The sequence below is a fragment of the Camelus bactrianus genome, chromosome 22 (assembly GCF_048773025.1).
Source record: "Camelus bactrianus isolate YW-2024 breed Bactrian camel chromosome 22, ASM4877302v1, whole genome shotgun sequence".
Taxonomy (NCBI): Eukaryota; Metazoa; Chordata; class Mammalia; order Artiodactyla; family Camelidae; genus Camelus; species Camelus bactrianus.
In genome coordinates this window covers 9,653,038-9,668,599 of record NC_133560.1, presented here as the reverse complement: position 1 = coordinate 9,668,599, position 15,562 = coordinate 9,653,038, and the positions used below count along the sequence as shown (strand labels likewise).

The 15,562-nt window shown below is 39.8% G+C and overlaps 1 protein-coding gene across 4 annotated transcripts in view; it reads left to right on the top strand.

Moving 5' to 3' along the window:
• The window catches only part of CPEB4 (cytoplasmic polyadenylation element binding protein 4), a 62,484-nt gene extending 47,145 nt beyond the window's left edge, over positions 1 to 15,339 (top strand). For all 4 annotated transcript variants that reach the window (XM_010972274.3, XM_010972273.3, XM_010972272.3 and 1 more), the window contains 6 exons: positions 638 to 811; positions 5,027 to 5,116; positions 5,511 to 5,629; positions 7,010 to 7,124; positions 8,235 to 8,416; positions 10,884 to 15,339. In XM_010972274.3, coding sequence (XP_010970576.2) covers positions 638 to 811; positions 5,027 to 5,116; positions 5,511 to 5,629; positions 7,010 to 7,124; positions 8,235 to 8,416; positions 10,884 to 11,111 — 908 coding nt within the window. In that variant the 3' untranslated portion in view covers positions 11,112 to 15,339. The remainder of the gene's footprint in view (positions 1 to 637; positions 812 to 5,026; positions 5,117 to 5,510; positions 5,630 to 7,009; positions 7,125 to 8,234; positions 8,417 to 10,883) is intronic.
• Positions 15,340 to 15,562: the final 223 nt, after the last annotated feature.

The window sequence follows — 15,562 nt, the reverse complement described above, 5'->3', positions numbered from 1 at the left end:
AATCAACATGCGTATTCACTTTAAAAATTGACTTGTTTAGGGGGCAGGGTATAGCTCAATGGTAGAGCGCATGCTTAGCATGCACGAGGTCCTGGGTTCAATCCCCAGTACCTCCATTAAAAAAAAATTAAGCAAATAAATAAATAAACATTATTACCTCCCCCTCAAAAAAAAAATCGATGTTTATTTTAAGGACATTCTTAGAGGAAATTGTGCAGGCTATATTATGTGATGTTTTAAAGACATTTAAATGATCTAGCATCTGATAGTCAAATTTAATACTTAGTGTACACGTCCAAGTTGCCTGTGGCCATGGGACCCTGCCAAGGCAGTGCCGTCTGCTGCCGGCTGCCTTCAAAAGAGTGCTCTCTCCTACTGTACTGCCATTCCACCTCGCTGAAGTGTCTGGAGCCCAGTGGGGAGAGTTGAACAGCCTCTGTTTAACCATGTCCTTTCTCTCTGACTCAGTTGGGACTTTAAGGTGATGGAAATTCAAGAGCGTATCTAAGTGATTTGTTGTTCAGTGAGAAAAAGAAAAGCTTTAATGAGTCTCCTGCTTTCCTTGTTTCTTGTGTAAGATGATCAGTGGCAAGGAGCATTTTCTGTTAGCATTTTTTTTTCCTGCTTTCTGTTCCAGGTCAGTCCTCACTGTTTCCAATGGAAGATGGATTCTTGGATGATGGCCGTGGGGATCAACCTCTTCATAGTGGCCTGGGATCACCTCACTGCTTCACTCACCAGAATGGAGAAAGAGTGGAACGATATTCTCGCAAGGTGTTTGTGGGCGGATTACCTCCTGACATCGATGAAGGTATATTTACAAAGAGCCGTGTATAGGTAACGCATAGTAATGGTTGCTGTTAGTATAATGGCCATCTTATCTGGCTCCGGGCGTTTGGTTTTGATTGCATTGTTCTCTGGTCAGATCTTCTGATCATAGTGTGGAAGATTAGTTCACACAAGGAAGGGGAACATGACTTTGGGAACCAGCTGAAGCAAGTGATTGGATTAAATGACAAAGAGTGCACATCATTGGGAAAACTTCTCAAGGATTCTGTTGTGGGCAAACAGACGCTAACTGCATTTCTGTGTGTCCTGCCTTGGCCTAATTCAGTTATGCATTTTCCTCTCTCTTTTTATGAGCTCTCTTTTAAATGTACAGTTAATTGTTTAAAAGCGTAAAATCTTAGATTCAGCATGAATTTTTGAAAACATAACCTAGAGTTGTAGGGAATCTTGAGTTACATCATTTTGTGAGTATTTTTTCACTTGTCCAATATTTTACATGCTTTCTAAATGCCATGTGCTGTTTTGAGGCTTGTTTACAATAGTAAACAAGATAGAAAGCCCCTTCTTGGATAGATTTGACATTCTAGTGGGGGAAGGCAGATAAGAAAGTGTATAAATATGCAAGAAAATATTAGAGAGCAAGTTCTGAAAAGAAAACAGGTCGATGTGATATAGCGATGCGGGAAGACTTGAGAGGTGAGGTGGTTAAGGAAATCCTCTTTGAGGAAGTGATAATTGAGCTGAGACCTGAGTAAGGAGCATACAAAAGGATGTAAAGGACTAGCTGTCACCTGTGGGCCTAAGTGACCCCAAAGAAAATCAAAGGAGCAGACCTGATAGCAATCGTGTATCTATGGTTGCTTTTTACCCCCTGATCTCTTTTGTCTTGGATCCTGAATGGAAAGGGAGAGAAATGTTGATGGAGGATAGAAGAGTTTTCTCTAAAAATCTTTAGTGTCTAATAATAAGGTTTAATAATCTCCCATTTAGATTGGGATTAAACATACTGAGCCACCGTGTTTTCCTTAAGGTGATCGATCTTTTGGAAAGTTGAGACAAAAATGGTTTCAAACAGCCAAGGATTGAAAAATAAACTCAGATTTCGGGGTTTTTTTTTTCGGTCTGTGATAAAATGTCCTGGAGGAAGCTATGCTGAAATATCAGGCCAAACTGAATCAGTCTCCATCCTTTTCTCAGGAAGTGTAGCTTCTGTTCAGAGTGTTCATCCTGGGCTGAACCTCTGGTCACAGTGTTGTCCACTCCAGTAATACTGGTCCTGGGTGTGGCCTTCTCTTTTCTCTAGCTGGAATCCTCACTTTTCTTACTGTAATGGATTCTAGGGTAATAACAGACCAGGGTCAATTTTTTGACCCTTTGAGGTCAGATCCTTAACACTCCTGAGCCCTGCTTGGACTTTGATGAGTAAATTAACATGCTTATATACAAAAAAACGAAGGCTGAATCTTATCTGACCTTGCTTGGAATAAATTCTTTCTCTGGCCTAGATAGTCTAAATTTTTTTCAGAGAATTACTGAGCAATCTTAAGTGTATCGTTCCTAAAATTCCTAGAGGCACCAGTGAATTTGCCAGTTTGGCAGATGACGTGGTTTAAGCTGAGCAAAATTAATGGAAATTGTGTTAGTCATCTTGCTATGTGCTCGAAACCAAGTGTGTTGATAACAGTAGCAAGTAGGTGGGCAGGCCTCTCTACTAAAGTGTGAAATACGTCTTCCTGAAGAGTATTGTGTTCTGCAGAATTGTGCACTGAGAATTACAGAGTTCATGGGGGAAATGGGGTTAGAGGCAGAGCACGTAAAACCTAATGAATTTTTTACCAGAAGCAGTAACAAAAAGAGAATTAGTACCTTGGAAATAACCTGGATGATTCAGGCAAGTGGCTCAGCATGGTTAGAGGCTGCCTCAAGGAATACTGAAAGTACACAAAACCAACAGAGCAGAAATCCTGGCTTTGCTGGCTCAGGGGCAGCGTAGACAAAACTGGACCTCTGAGCAGCTGAGGAAGTGCCATGTCCCAGGAGACAGGAGCCCTGCGAGGCTGGGCACGCACCTCTCTGGCAGGAGAGCCTTGGTTGCTGTGCTCATTTTTAATTTCCTTATGATGGAGCCGAGGGGGCTTCTGCACATCACAGAAGCTGGGGGCTTTTCCCTTTCCTGCTGAAGGTTGTAGTTCTCCCTCCATGCTCGCCCGCCTTGCTTAGGAGAGATCATTTGTGGACCAGTATAGTGTCCAGGTCACCCTGACATCATTCCCCTATTTACTAATCTCACATGGGCTAAATGGTACAGAACATATTTCTCATCTCTCGTTCTGTTCCTCTGTCCTCCCTACTCCCAGGTCGTATCCACACATGCTTGCTTACTCTTTCCAGAAATACCCTGGAAATTTATTTTCCTAGCGTCTACTCATCAGTTGCCTCCTGTATAATACAGCATGGCTGGTATTGGTTAAATTCATAGTAAAATGTGATGAAGCCTTCCCTGCCCGTCCCACATGCCCTTCCTTTTCCTACCTCATAAGGCTCAGAGACATTGGTGTCCAAGGAGGAGGACTGGTGAGGGGGGAAAGGGTGCCCAGTGGAGGGGGGCGTGGGTGTGTAGGTGGAGGGGGCCTGGGCAGCGGCTTCGGCAGAAGTGTGCGTGGTGTCTGATAGATCAGGGCAGCGAGGGAACAAGGGCTGGGGTGCAGAGGGGGAAGGTGGAGGAGACTGCCCGGGTCTCCTAGCTGAAAGGTTGGTCCCATTGATCAAGTGGGCAAACGTACTGAGGATGTTGGGAGCTTGGATTCTCTCCACGAGGAGGGAATTCACGAACATGGGAAGGGGGAAGGCTAGAAAAAACTGGGAGACGTTGGAGTAGACTTGCAGGTGTCAGTATGAACTCATTTTTATAAACACACATACAGATACAGAAGTAGTTATAAATGTGTCCGTGTGTATACTCATATATTTCCTAGCTTTGTCCTCTGAGAAGACTTAGAAATAATAAATGCCCACTAGCCATGGGTGTATGGAATACCCAGATATTAGTTTCTAACTATCTTTTGTTACTGAAAGGAACCAGGACTTAAGAATTTAAAAAAAAAAAAGCTGATTCTTGGTAGAGAAACAAGAAGACGAAAGCCTTGGGTCAGAAAGTGTGGAAGCACTTACAGAAGGATGGGGATAGGACAGAGGACATAGGAACTCCCACTGGCCAAGTCAGGGACAATTTTGGGGACAAACTGAGCATCAGAATAAATAAGGAGAGAATCAGATTATAACCCATTAAATAAAATAGGTCCATACTGATACACATAAATATATGAGTAAATGAATGGGGGAGAAGGGAAGACTCTTTCTTACTGCATAGTAGTAACTACTAAATGTAGAAAGATTGGAAATAGGTAATCAGCATTGGGCATTTATCGTCGTGGTAGCTGATCTAGGCAGGAATCTTCAGTGGACGCCAAGCCTAACGAGGGAACAGAATATTGATGGATAACACCATGTTCCCCTACAGCATATTAATCAAATTCAAAGGGGAAAATGGTTTCTCATTGGTGGAGACAGCAGGCAGATATCAACCTGACTAGTGGGTCAAGGTTAACACACCCAGTGAAGGGACAGGGCGACCTCGCATCACTGTGGTGGTGTTCCTGTTCTGAATGCATAGCACGCGTCCTGGCGTGAGGAAGCAGTGCAGACCCAGGTTGAGAGTCATCCTGCAGAGCGGATGGCCTGTATGGTTGAAGGCTGTCAGGTACGTAAAAGACGGGAAAGAGTGAGGAGCCGTGGCACACTGCCTGAAAAAGACTGATGCCCTAGGGACATGACATCTAAACGTGGCATGGTTCTGGATAGGATTCTGGATCAGAAAAAAAAGAGGTATCATTGCGATAGTTTAAAAATTGGGTGGAGTGTGTGAATTGGGTAAGAGTGTTGTATGAATGTTGATTTCCTGATTGAAAGGAGTGTATATGGTGGTACATAAGGGGGTGACCTTGCTTTGAGTAGGTACCAGCAGTTGTGTTTTGGCGAGAGAGTCGTGTCAGAAGAAGGTGATAGATGCGATGGATGGATGGATGGATAGATAGATTAGTGCATTCACACAGATAGGAGGAGGAAGGAAAAGAGGGGGAAGGCAAATGTGCAAAATGTTAACTGTTTTTGCTAAACTATTTTCTAAAAGTGATGATAAAAATACTTAAGTCTACCTTTTTGGTTTGTCGTTCGTTAGATGAGATCACAGCTAGTTTCCGTCGCTTTGGCCCTTTGATCGTGGACTGGCCTCATAAAGCAGAGAGCAAATCCTATTTTCCTCCTAAAGGTAATTCTCAAGGTTCAACATCCGTGTACAGTTTATCCCTATATTCTTTTCATAAGTGTTTACTTTCACTGTATAATTTTTCATTGTTAAACTTACGTTTTCCTAAATGTCTCTTTAAAGTTTCTGCTTACTATATACTCTCAATTCAGATTTAATTTTGTTCTAAAAGAGGTTTCAAGATCATACCAAACTGAACTGAATATTGAATTATCAGACTTTGGGTGGGATTCAGTTTTAGTTTTTTGGGGGTTTTTCTTCCTACTCTTTTTCCCTTCCTTAGTTTTATGCTTCCTTTCCCTTGAGGAATTACCAAAAAAAAAAAAAAAGAAGAAGAAGAAGAAGGAGAAGAAGAAAGAAAGAAACTATATAAGCCAATTTCCCCCTTTCTTATTAGGCTATGCATTCCTGCTGTTTCAAGACGAAAGCTCTGTGCAGGCTCTCATCGATGCATGCATTGAAGAAGATGGAAAACTCTACCTGTGTGTATCCAGCCCCACTATCAAAGACAAGCCAGTAAGTGCAGTCTAGCTTGAAAATAGCTTCTGGTTTTTGGCCTCTATTCATTAGCTCCGAAAAGCCCACAGACGTCTTAATGTGTCCGTTAATTGACATGTTTGTACTTAGAATCGAAATGGAAAAGTTTTGTTGTTGTCAAGTTCCTGACGTTGACGTCTTGTATATTTGCGGACATGATTTTCACATTGAAATTTTTGTTACTTAAAATATTGGTAAATCATTCTGTTAAAAGACTTCCCCCTGGGAATGCATTTGATAAATATAAAGTAGCTGAATTTTTTCTGAGTAATAGAACTCAAACAACAAATGTATCTGTCTGGCTTCTTCCTCTCTTTGATGAAGGTTTTATCCAATACGCTCCTTAACATTTTGCATATGGGACTCTCACCAAGTAAAATGAATTATGTCTGTACGTAGATGTACATTGTGTGTTGTTTCTCTTTGAAAAAGTTTTTCTTTAATCTTTAGGAATAGTAGCAACTAGTCTGTTTTGACAAATCTGGCAAACCAGTAATCTGTTATCACTCAGCCAGAGCCTGGTGATGAGGTGGAGTGCATAACGGGGGCGCCAGTGGGCTCAGCTCAAGCAGTCATTTGTGGAGCATCTCTTGGTGTCTTGGGGTTGTCCCGGGGTTCCTGTGTGGCCTAGACTCTTTCTGCTTGACTTGTTTGTTCCCTGCCAGTCCCCGCAGATATTTAAGTTTGGGACCTTCTGGCTTTGGGACTTGGTTGGCATGCATGTTGGGAATACCCCATTATCAATCCCTCAGCCTTTGGTGTGACATTGGTAACAGTTAATAAATGTGGACAATTAAATTGAGGTACTTGATTCTTGGCTGATGTAATGGACACACTTGTATCATAAAAAGGTTTACTGCAAGTAGCATCAATATTTTCATTTTGAAATGCTTTTTGAAACAGTGAACAAACAGATTTGTTAGTATTGGGAGTATTTTGTCTTTCCTGCACATAGGATTGGGCACACGATCCTAGTGTACATAGTACTTTATGCTAATTAATGTCAAAGACCATGCCAAAATTAAATTACGTGGGTACGGGGGGGGGTTGGGTAGACTGGAGGCCCAAATAAGCTGAAAAATAGCTAATTAACTTACAGATAATTATGAACGTGTTAAGTAATTTGGCTTATAATAAATAAGCAGTTAAGTTGAACTTTCCACTTTGGTTTAGTTTATTCTTAAAAATGAAATAAAGGGTTGGGACATGCTACTTTTTAAGTCTTTTCTAGTTTTACAGTTTTATTCATTTGTACTGATATGGATTATTTTTAAAGTGAAATACTCTGCAATAGTTTTAAACATCTTTCCCCCATTATTTGTATTCAGAATGAGACACTTTGGTTTGCACACTCCCCAGGTACAGATTCGGCCTTGGAATCTCAGTGACAGTGACTTTGTGATGGATGGTTCACAGCCTCTTGATCCACGAAAAACTATATTTGTTGGTGGTGTCCCTCGACCATTGCGAGCTGGTATGATTAAACAAAGAAACAAAAACCCCTGTTTATCCTTTACCATAAGAAATACAAAGATTTTTAAAAGATTTTTTTAGGGATTAATTCTCCGTAAGCATTTGTGTTAATGTCTTAAGAGTGAAAGTTCTGGAATCAAGGGTCTGGGTTTGAATTCATGTCCTCTGGTCCCAGTTAATAGTTGAATAACCTTGGGCAAATTAATTTCTCTGATTTTCAATTTCCTCATCTGTCAAATGGAGTTATAAGTATGCACTTTATGTAGAGTTAGTTTGAGGATTAAATGAGATAATGGATGCAGAGTGCTGTGCTCACCGGTCGCATCGTCATCTAAGAGAAGTCTCTCAGGAGCAGGTTATGGGTCACGGTGTTTGCTGCTTGTTTCCCAGTCCTCGTGTGCTTCGCAGCTATTCACCGAGCTCTGAACTGGAACAGGGTTCTCAGCAGCGCATCTTATTTTTAGAGCAGTACTTACGGAAGAAATGTCACCCCCAATTTCAGATAATTTGAGGTTTAACAGCATAAATGAGATAAAGAACATAAAATGAACAAGAAAGCCATTTCAAAATTGTAACATTTCATGGAGAGGATACATTTATTATTTCAAGTTTCTTTATGAAAAATGGGCGAATAGCTAGACTATAGGGAAGGTGAAAGGGTTTTGATGGAAATACGCTAGAAGGACCCCCAGGGAGTCTAGTGATCAGTTTTCTAGTGTTCAAATGATTATTTATATTAAGCAGTACCTTGTTAACTGGTAAATATATGGCGGCATCATAGTAGAGAGCAGGCAGACCAGGGTACAAAGCCCAACAGTCACTTAAGTACTGTGCCCTTGCACAGACTGAGCATCCTCTCTGTGCCTGAGTTTCCCCAGGAAGCTGCTACCTGCTTCACAGGGTTGTTGTGAAGATCCAAAGTGAACGTCCGTGGAACACCCCGCAGGGCCCCTGCCCTCAGTTACTAAGACGAGCACAGCGGACCACTGGTAGTCAGGGCTAGTTTCACTTGCATAACGACTGTAACGACAGATGAGCTGCTCTTGACGAAAGCTTTGGTGAGCCAGGTGAATTGTCCTGATTGCACACACCCTTGCTCTTCCCTGTGCAGTGGAGCTCGCCATGATAATGGACCGGCTGTACGGCGGCGTGTGTTACGCTGGGATTGATACCGACCCTGAGCTGAAATACCCGAAAGGAGCCGGGCGCGTGGCATTCTCTAATCAACAGAGCTACATCGCTGCTATCAGTGCCCGCTTCGTGCAGCTGCAGCATGGAGAGATAGACAAACGGGTAAGTCCTGGCCTACGCTCTGGAAAGTTCTTGAAATGGCTTTCTGACTGTGCCGTCACCAGGCTTGGAATGGGGCAGTTTTATATGACGGCATGTTGACAGCTGACAGTTACACCTAGAGGGCCCATTTGATGCATGGTCTAGAACGCATCTGAGAGTTTGCTGTAAATTTCTGCTCTCTCTTCGTTTTGTGAGTAGCTCCCCAGAGCACTAGAGTCAATTTGCTGGAGTCCATTTAATCTTTCCTAAGCTATCACCTCCATCCATTCACTTACTCAGTTAGTCACTCAATAAATGTTTACCAAGGCCTTCGTACGATGTTTTATCAAGTGTACAAACACGAATGCCCTTGAGATCTGACCTTTTTAAGCCTGGGATATGGAGAGTAAGTACCTCAGCAAGACCTAGTTTCCTATGCACTGTGTAACAGGTGATTAAATAAATTCACTTCTAGGACTGTACTCTTAGAAATATTTCATCATAACAGACTAAGTAGAAGAAGTTGAACCCTTTGCATTTGTAACCCGTTTTACCACCTGAATTTAGGTAATGGTTCACTGGCATTATTTTCACTTTAAATTCCTCTTTGTTGCGTTTACCCTCTGACTCAAAAGGCTGGAGAAAACCTCAAAGGTAACTCTTCCCTCTGTTTTCGAATATATTGTATTTGAGGCTCTATGCTCCACTATGTGTCTTCTCTCTTTGCAGTCACAAATTTCTTATCTTTGTGTCTGAAGCACTCAGCAAATATGTTAGCGCCTGGGACAAGAAGTCCCTGTTCTTATGGGTTTATGTTCTGGTGGATGGAACTCTGTCTTATACCAATACCACTCAGAGTGTGGCCTGTGAACCCGCTGCCAGTCAGTAAATGGCTTGTTACGAGTTTGTGGAGAGAGAGGAATTTACACCAGAATGTGAATCCACTGCAGTAGTAAACACAGTGTTTAGTTCAGATGAGACATTTTTTTTTACATTGAAAGACCTTCTTGATGAAGGAAGCAGTGCGATGATTTATATTCTGGTGTCAGCTCCTTATTTCACGGCAGACTGGTGCTTTCATCAGGGCTGCTTAGACGTCCAGCTCTCCGAGGCATTGTGCTCAAAAAGTCTTCACTGATGGACTGTATGGTGCTGTTCTCAATTCAGTACGTAGAAACGGTCAAGTCAGTAGCGGCTTACACCTGCTGCTCGTGTTCCATTTCGTGTATATTCCACTTCACTGGCAGCTGGAAGTTTATCGTCCTAGTGGTCATCATACCCTACTGTGATCATATTGAGAAAGGTGTGGATTCTATTGTAAACACAGAGGAAGGGGCAAGGTTAGTTGCAGTATGTAATCTTCACACGCCTCCTTGTATTTCATTCACACTTTAAAAAACAGTGCATCTGAGTAAACAGCCTCCTGCCTCACCACTTCACTCCAACACAGGTTTCAGAGTTGTGAGGTTGGCCATTAGAAACTGAGACTTAAGTCGTATTCCTCTACGATCCAGTTCTTTGACCAGCGTTCTTGTCACTCTGGAGATGTGATGGGACGGCCCTGGGGCCAGACGCCGGGTCCTCTAGTCACTTCCGCTTGTCCTGCCTCCCACGTCACTCCTTTTGTTCCCGGCTAATCTTTGTCAGGACTCCTTGTCAACAGTGGACGGCACCAGTGGTAGGAATAGCTCGGTGCAAAGGCGTTTCAATCATGAGCCTCTCCAAGACTAAAAATAACCAACCCTTTTCTCGCTGGAGAATTAAAAGCCAGGTTATTTTTAATGCTTGAGAGGCTCAAATGACAGGTCGGCCTATTGAACACAGGAACAGTTCAGTTTTATAAATTCACCTCTGACTTTTCGACTGAAGGAAACCTTTCTTCCTGACAAAACAAAGCGGGGCTTTAGATCAGGAGTCCTATGGCTGCATCTTGTTTTACCCCGAGTTCGAGGTTTCTGATTATAACCCAAGACGTGTACGCTGGAAATAGAAACCATGACCCAGGCCTCATTGCAGCTCAGATGCTTGTGATGCAGGAGCCAGGCAGCTTCCCTCTGATTTGTGCATTAAAGTGCTGTTTTGCGGCATAGGGAATCTCTCAGTTGGTCTTGTTTAAATTATAATTCCACATGTGACGAGAATTCAGATCTACTAATTAAAGTGACAGTTTCTGACTGTGAAAACTCTCCTGTGGGTTTAACCTCATAATAGTCTAAAACATTAAGTTGACTTCACTTTTTAATTTCTGTTGGAATCTTTTTTTTTTCTTCATTTGAAAAGTGCTCATTTAATAAGACAAAAATGTAAAATGATGGTATAAAAGCCTTATTACCAGGTTCTTAAAAGACAGACTGTCTTAATTTCGATAAAAGAATTATTGGCCCCTCCTTTTGGGCAGCTTGGCGCAGACTCATTCAGATCGTGGACAGCAATGTACACACACATCCCTTCATGGATGTAAACTCCTCTCTTTTACTCTTGATTGCAGGTGGAAGTTAAGCCATATGTCTTGGATGATCAGCTGTGTGATGAATGTCAGGGGGCCCGTTGTGGGGGAAAATTCGCTCCCTTCTTCTGTGCTAATGTTACCTGTCTGCAGTATTACTGTGAATATTGCTGGGCTGCTATTCATTCTCGTGCTGGCAGGGAATTCCACAAGCCCCTGGTGAAGGAAGGCGGTGACCGTCCTCGGCATATTTCATTCCGCTGGAACTAAAGGATGACGACAGTGCTCGTGTCCAGGCCTCAGAATGAGTGCACTCTTCTGTTAATTCTCACCCCCTCCTCAACCTCTTCACCTGGCATGTCCTTTTGTGCAGTCTGTTAACTTAACAATAGCCCAACGGAAGGAATGACCTATAATATAGGTGTTTTGTAGATTCTCGTGTCACTGAAAACAATGCGTATGAACTCCCTTTTCGTATTGCCATCATGTTGCCTGGAAGTTTCTCTCCTCTTGTTTAGCTGGAGACCAAGAGGATCCAAACTTCCCGCAACACTTTCTTAGAGGAGAGAGAGAAATATTAAAAGAGAAATGAAACAATAGAGTATTTTGGGTTTTTAATTAAATTATTGTTAATAATATAACAGATAAGAATACTTTTATTAAAATAACCACGTAACAGTAACACTATCCGTCTCTCCTGACGCGGGGTTCCCCCCAGGGAAGCGCGTTTGCCTTTCTCTTTCTTTTCTTTTCATCTTTTTTGCCTCTCTCTTTTTTTTTTTTTTCCATCCCCTTTATTTTTTTTTTAATTCTTGTAACAGCAGTGGAGGAAGTTAACCATTATTAACAGGAAAGAGCATGTTAAAGCAAACACAAATGCATGAGCAAGACTGAAGCAGCATTATAACTAATTTTAAGGGTTTAGAGGCGGAATATAATTTCATTATGCCTCAAAGTTACTACCACATCAGAAAAAAAAAATAGTAAAGTAGGTAGAGCTAGGTTTATTTTCTTTGAAACAATTTTTCAAATTTAGAATGTAAAAAATGGGGACCTTTACTACTGAGGGGAGTGCACTTATTTTAAACTTACTTGTCTGGTCACAGCCCCAGGAAACCTACCAAAGCGAAAATTAATGACAACTGGTGGGAAAAATTAGCATTTCCTCTTCTAAAGAACAAATATATAAATTTTATTTTTGTTGTCATATATAAACTCTATATCCTAATTTACTAACACTCATCAGGTGTCAGCCTTTGCTCTCCATTTTGACGTTCAAAACAAAACAAAAAACAGATCTAGAGATACCTCAAGGATATCACTTTGATTTTGTGTTGGGCTACATGTGTCGCCCGAACTGGAAGACAAAACCTATATTCGAATTGGCTGCTGATTGGCTTACTTTTAGATTTAAAGTTACTTTGGGTATCCTGTAATTTAGCTGTAACATAGAAAATGAAAAAAAAAAAAGTTAAAAAAAAGTTAAGTAGTTGCAAAGTGTTTTGCACTGTTGAACTAAGTAACTGTGTAAATCTGTGCAAAGGTACGTATGTTTATCTTACTCTTCCTATAAAATAAATAACATTACAGTTTCAGAACTTAGCATGGGACATAGTCAGTGTTTGAAGTGCCAACTTCATCAAGTAATGCATGCTTTATTATAAATAAAATTCTAGCTTTTGAAAGGCATTATTATGTGTTGAACAGTATGCTTCAGGGGTAAGTTTAAAATAGTCTCTTGAAGCCCTGGTCACGGAAGTAATTTTTATTTTAATTGCCATTGTCTTATTAAACGCCCTATCTGACGTTAAAAGGATTAGAATCAGTGTGCAAAACACGAAACAAAACAAAACAGAACAAAACTGATGGCCATCTTGCTAGCTGTGCTGCCTAACAGCACCGTCTTGGATCCTTCAAAACCAAAGACTTGCCCCAGCACTGCGGTGGAACCACCTGGCTGATGACCCCTACTGATGCTCTTTGGGAAAAGCAGTCCTTTATTTTTAATAACGGCTTTAATGAACTCTATACCTGTTAAGTTCCAAAGGTCAAAATGGAGGCATTTGCTGTCAAACAGTCAGACCCAGAAAGGGAGCTGCTTTTTAAAAAGAACCCCCTGCAAATACAGAAAGCAGTCATGCGAGGGGAGGGCGCTCTGGTGTAGCTGGTCAGGGACTTTTTTTCTTTTCTCCTGAACTACATAATTCTAATCGGAATGTTCATTTGCCTCTTTTTATTCTCTTAAATGCTTGTAGGTGGCTTGGGGTGTGCTATCGTGCCGGTCCTACTCAGTAAACAGGTGTGATGAGTTAACAAGAAATAACACTGTTTGAGAACTCGCTTTGAATAATAATTTTTCCCTTTGTACATGACCTGCTGAATTTCGGTACAGTGTTTTTGTAGCTAACTTATTTTGTCATGCACATAATGTATACTTGTTATGCACTACTTTTGTATATCTTGTTTTTCCAACAGTGAACATTTTTAGGCACACTTTTCACTGACGGGATATCTCTTTATGCAATACCTCAATTTTTCATATTGCAAAGAGTAGCTTTTTGTACTTTTATTACTGAGAGATCTTCATATACTTCATTTTTTAATATAAATAATTTTAATAAATTTTATTTTCTTATATTCTGCTTTTTATACATTTCAGTGCTCTGCATACATTTTAAATTATGAATGTTGTGCACTGGCAATGCTATTTTAGAGTCTGCAGAGAAGAGAAAGCATGTTGCTTAAATTTCCTTCCCCAGCACCAGCTATTGGTGTACCTATAATTTAAGAAATAATCTATGTAAAGTCACAAATTAATGAAAAAAAAATTCGCATGAAAATGACAGATAACACTGTAGTTCCTAAAAAAAAAAAAATTTAAATGCGTAAGCATAGGGTAGAAATTTAAAATAACGAAATTGTCTACAGCTTCTTACTAAGTTTTTAAAATTATTCATAACGCAGACATTTTGGGTGAATGTTTAGCCATTTTTAATATTAATAAATTGATGTTAAGTGTTTGATTCAGAGATGTCTGCTCTTTTAAATTATATAAAAAGAAAAAAAAATCGCCTGCCGTGGGCCAGGTGTGTAATGTTAGTGTGCATGACTAATGTAAGAAATCGTTATTCTACTAATATTTACTTGTGATTGTGTGACAAGCGTGTTTACAGATTATTTGGTTACACTTCAATTTACAGGGCATAAACAATTATTATCTATTACTCTGAACTTTCTTGATTACATGTCCTTCAGATTACATGGGATTGTAGTTGGGAGTTACCATGTAACTCAAAACATAATTAACATGTAATTAGTTTACAGATTTTAGGCTGTCACGTCAATTTTCCAAGCATGTAGTTCTCGCGCACTAGCATGGCACCAGCCATGTACTTACAATGTAGTTACAGAGTAATTACATGGTTATTTTTGCAATGTAAAATAAAGTGTTTCTGATTATTTTCTATGTAAAGGAACCCTCTCCCTTCCCCCTCTGGTCCCCACGCTTTGGTATAATATGTATACTTCTCCATACACAGACCTCTGCAGAATGCAAAATAAAACTTGCAGTGAATGAATTTAGCATTTTATGAGAGTGCTGTTGGAAAGACTTGATAATTCACCCTTTTTGTTTTGAAGAGTTGAATCTTCTGTTAAAAGGTGATTTAAAACTTGAATGTGACGAATTGTGGCAAGTTAACTTCAAGTTATGTGCAATACTTATTTCAAACTTTTGAAAGATCTTTGCAGTGTAATTCTTTGTTTTTAATTGCAGACATTTAAAAATGTCATTTTCTACTGTTAAGAGTAATCCTCTTTCTTGCTGGTGTTTCTAAAGAAAAGAATCAGAAATCAATCTTTCTACTAATGTAAATTTGAGATTATTTTTAAAAATGGAATAAAAGAGGTTTTAGTCATCTGCTTTATTTTATTATCTTATTTTAAAGCTACTGTGATTGATAGCATTGTAAGAATTGGGACAATATTGTATTCAACTGTTTTATTTTTTATATTTTTAAAATTTAAAGTATAATTAGGTTTTATAATTTTCATCAGATTTTTGTTATATTTTTTGGAAGTGAAACTTTTAGCAAGTGGGTGTCTAGTTTTTACTAATCCCTAATGTTTTTTTTTTTTCCAGTGTATTGCTCATATTATCAGAAGGAAAAGTTATTTAAGTATGTCAGTTAATTGTACTACTTGGCTGAATTTCCATATAGTTTTTACTGTGTATGGGGAGGTTGTAGTATTTATTATAGCATTTTAAATAAGGGTAATTCATTTTTTATTAAAGTCATTTTCACGTTAAGTTCCTATTTTTGTATGTTCTACTCTTAAGTTATAACACAGTTCCTTTTTTAAAAGAGTTCATTTGTTGAAGTGCTAGTGGAAAATTAATGTTATTAAATAGTTTGCAAATGACTATTTATACCAGTATGCATATAATTTTTAAATATTTGTAATGTGAGATGTTGAATGAATAAAACTTTTAACTCAGCTTTCTTTTAACATATTTATTTTCACCATAAGTAGATTATGCTTCCATGGTTGGGAATGTAACATTTTAAAAATGTTAAGAATATATTCTTTGGCCAAAGCAGAACAAACTGAAATGGAAAGATGTCCGGTTGTATAAGACCTGCCGGCAGGCGTGCGTTGCTTATTTAAGCCTGTAAATGTCAGCGGGCTGTTGTTTTTGGCGGCACTCCTGGTTCTCATGC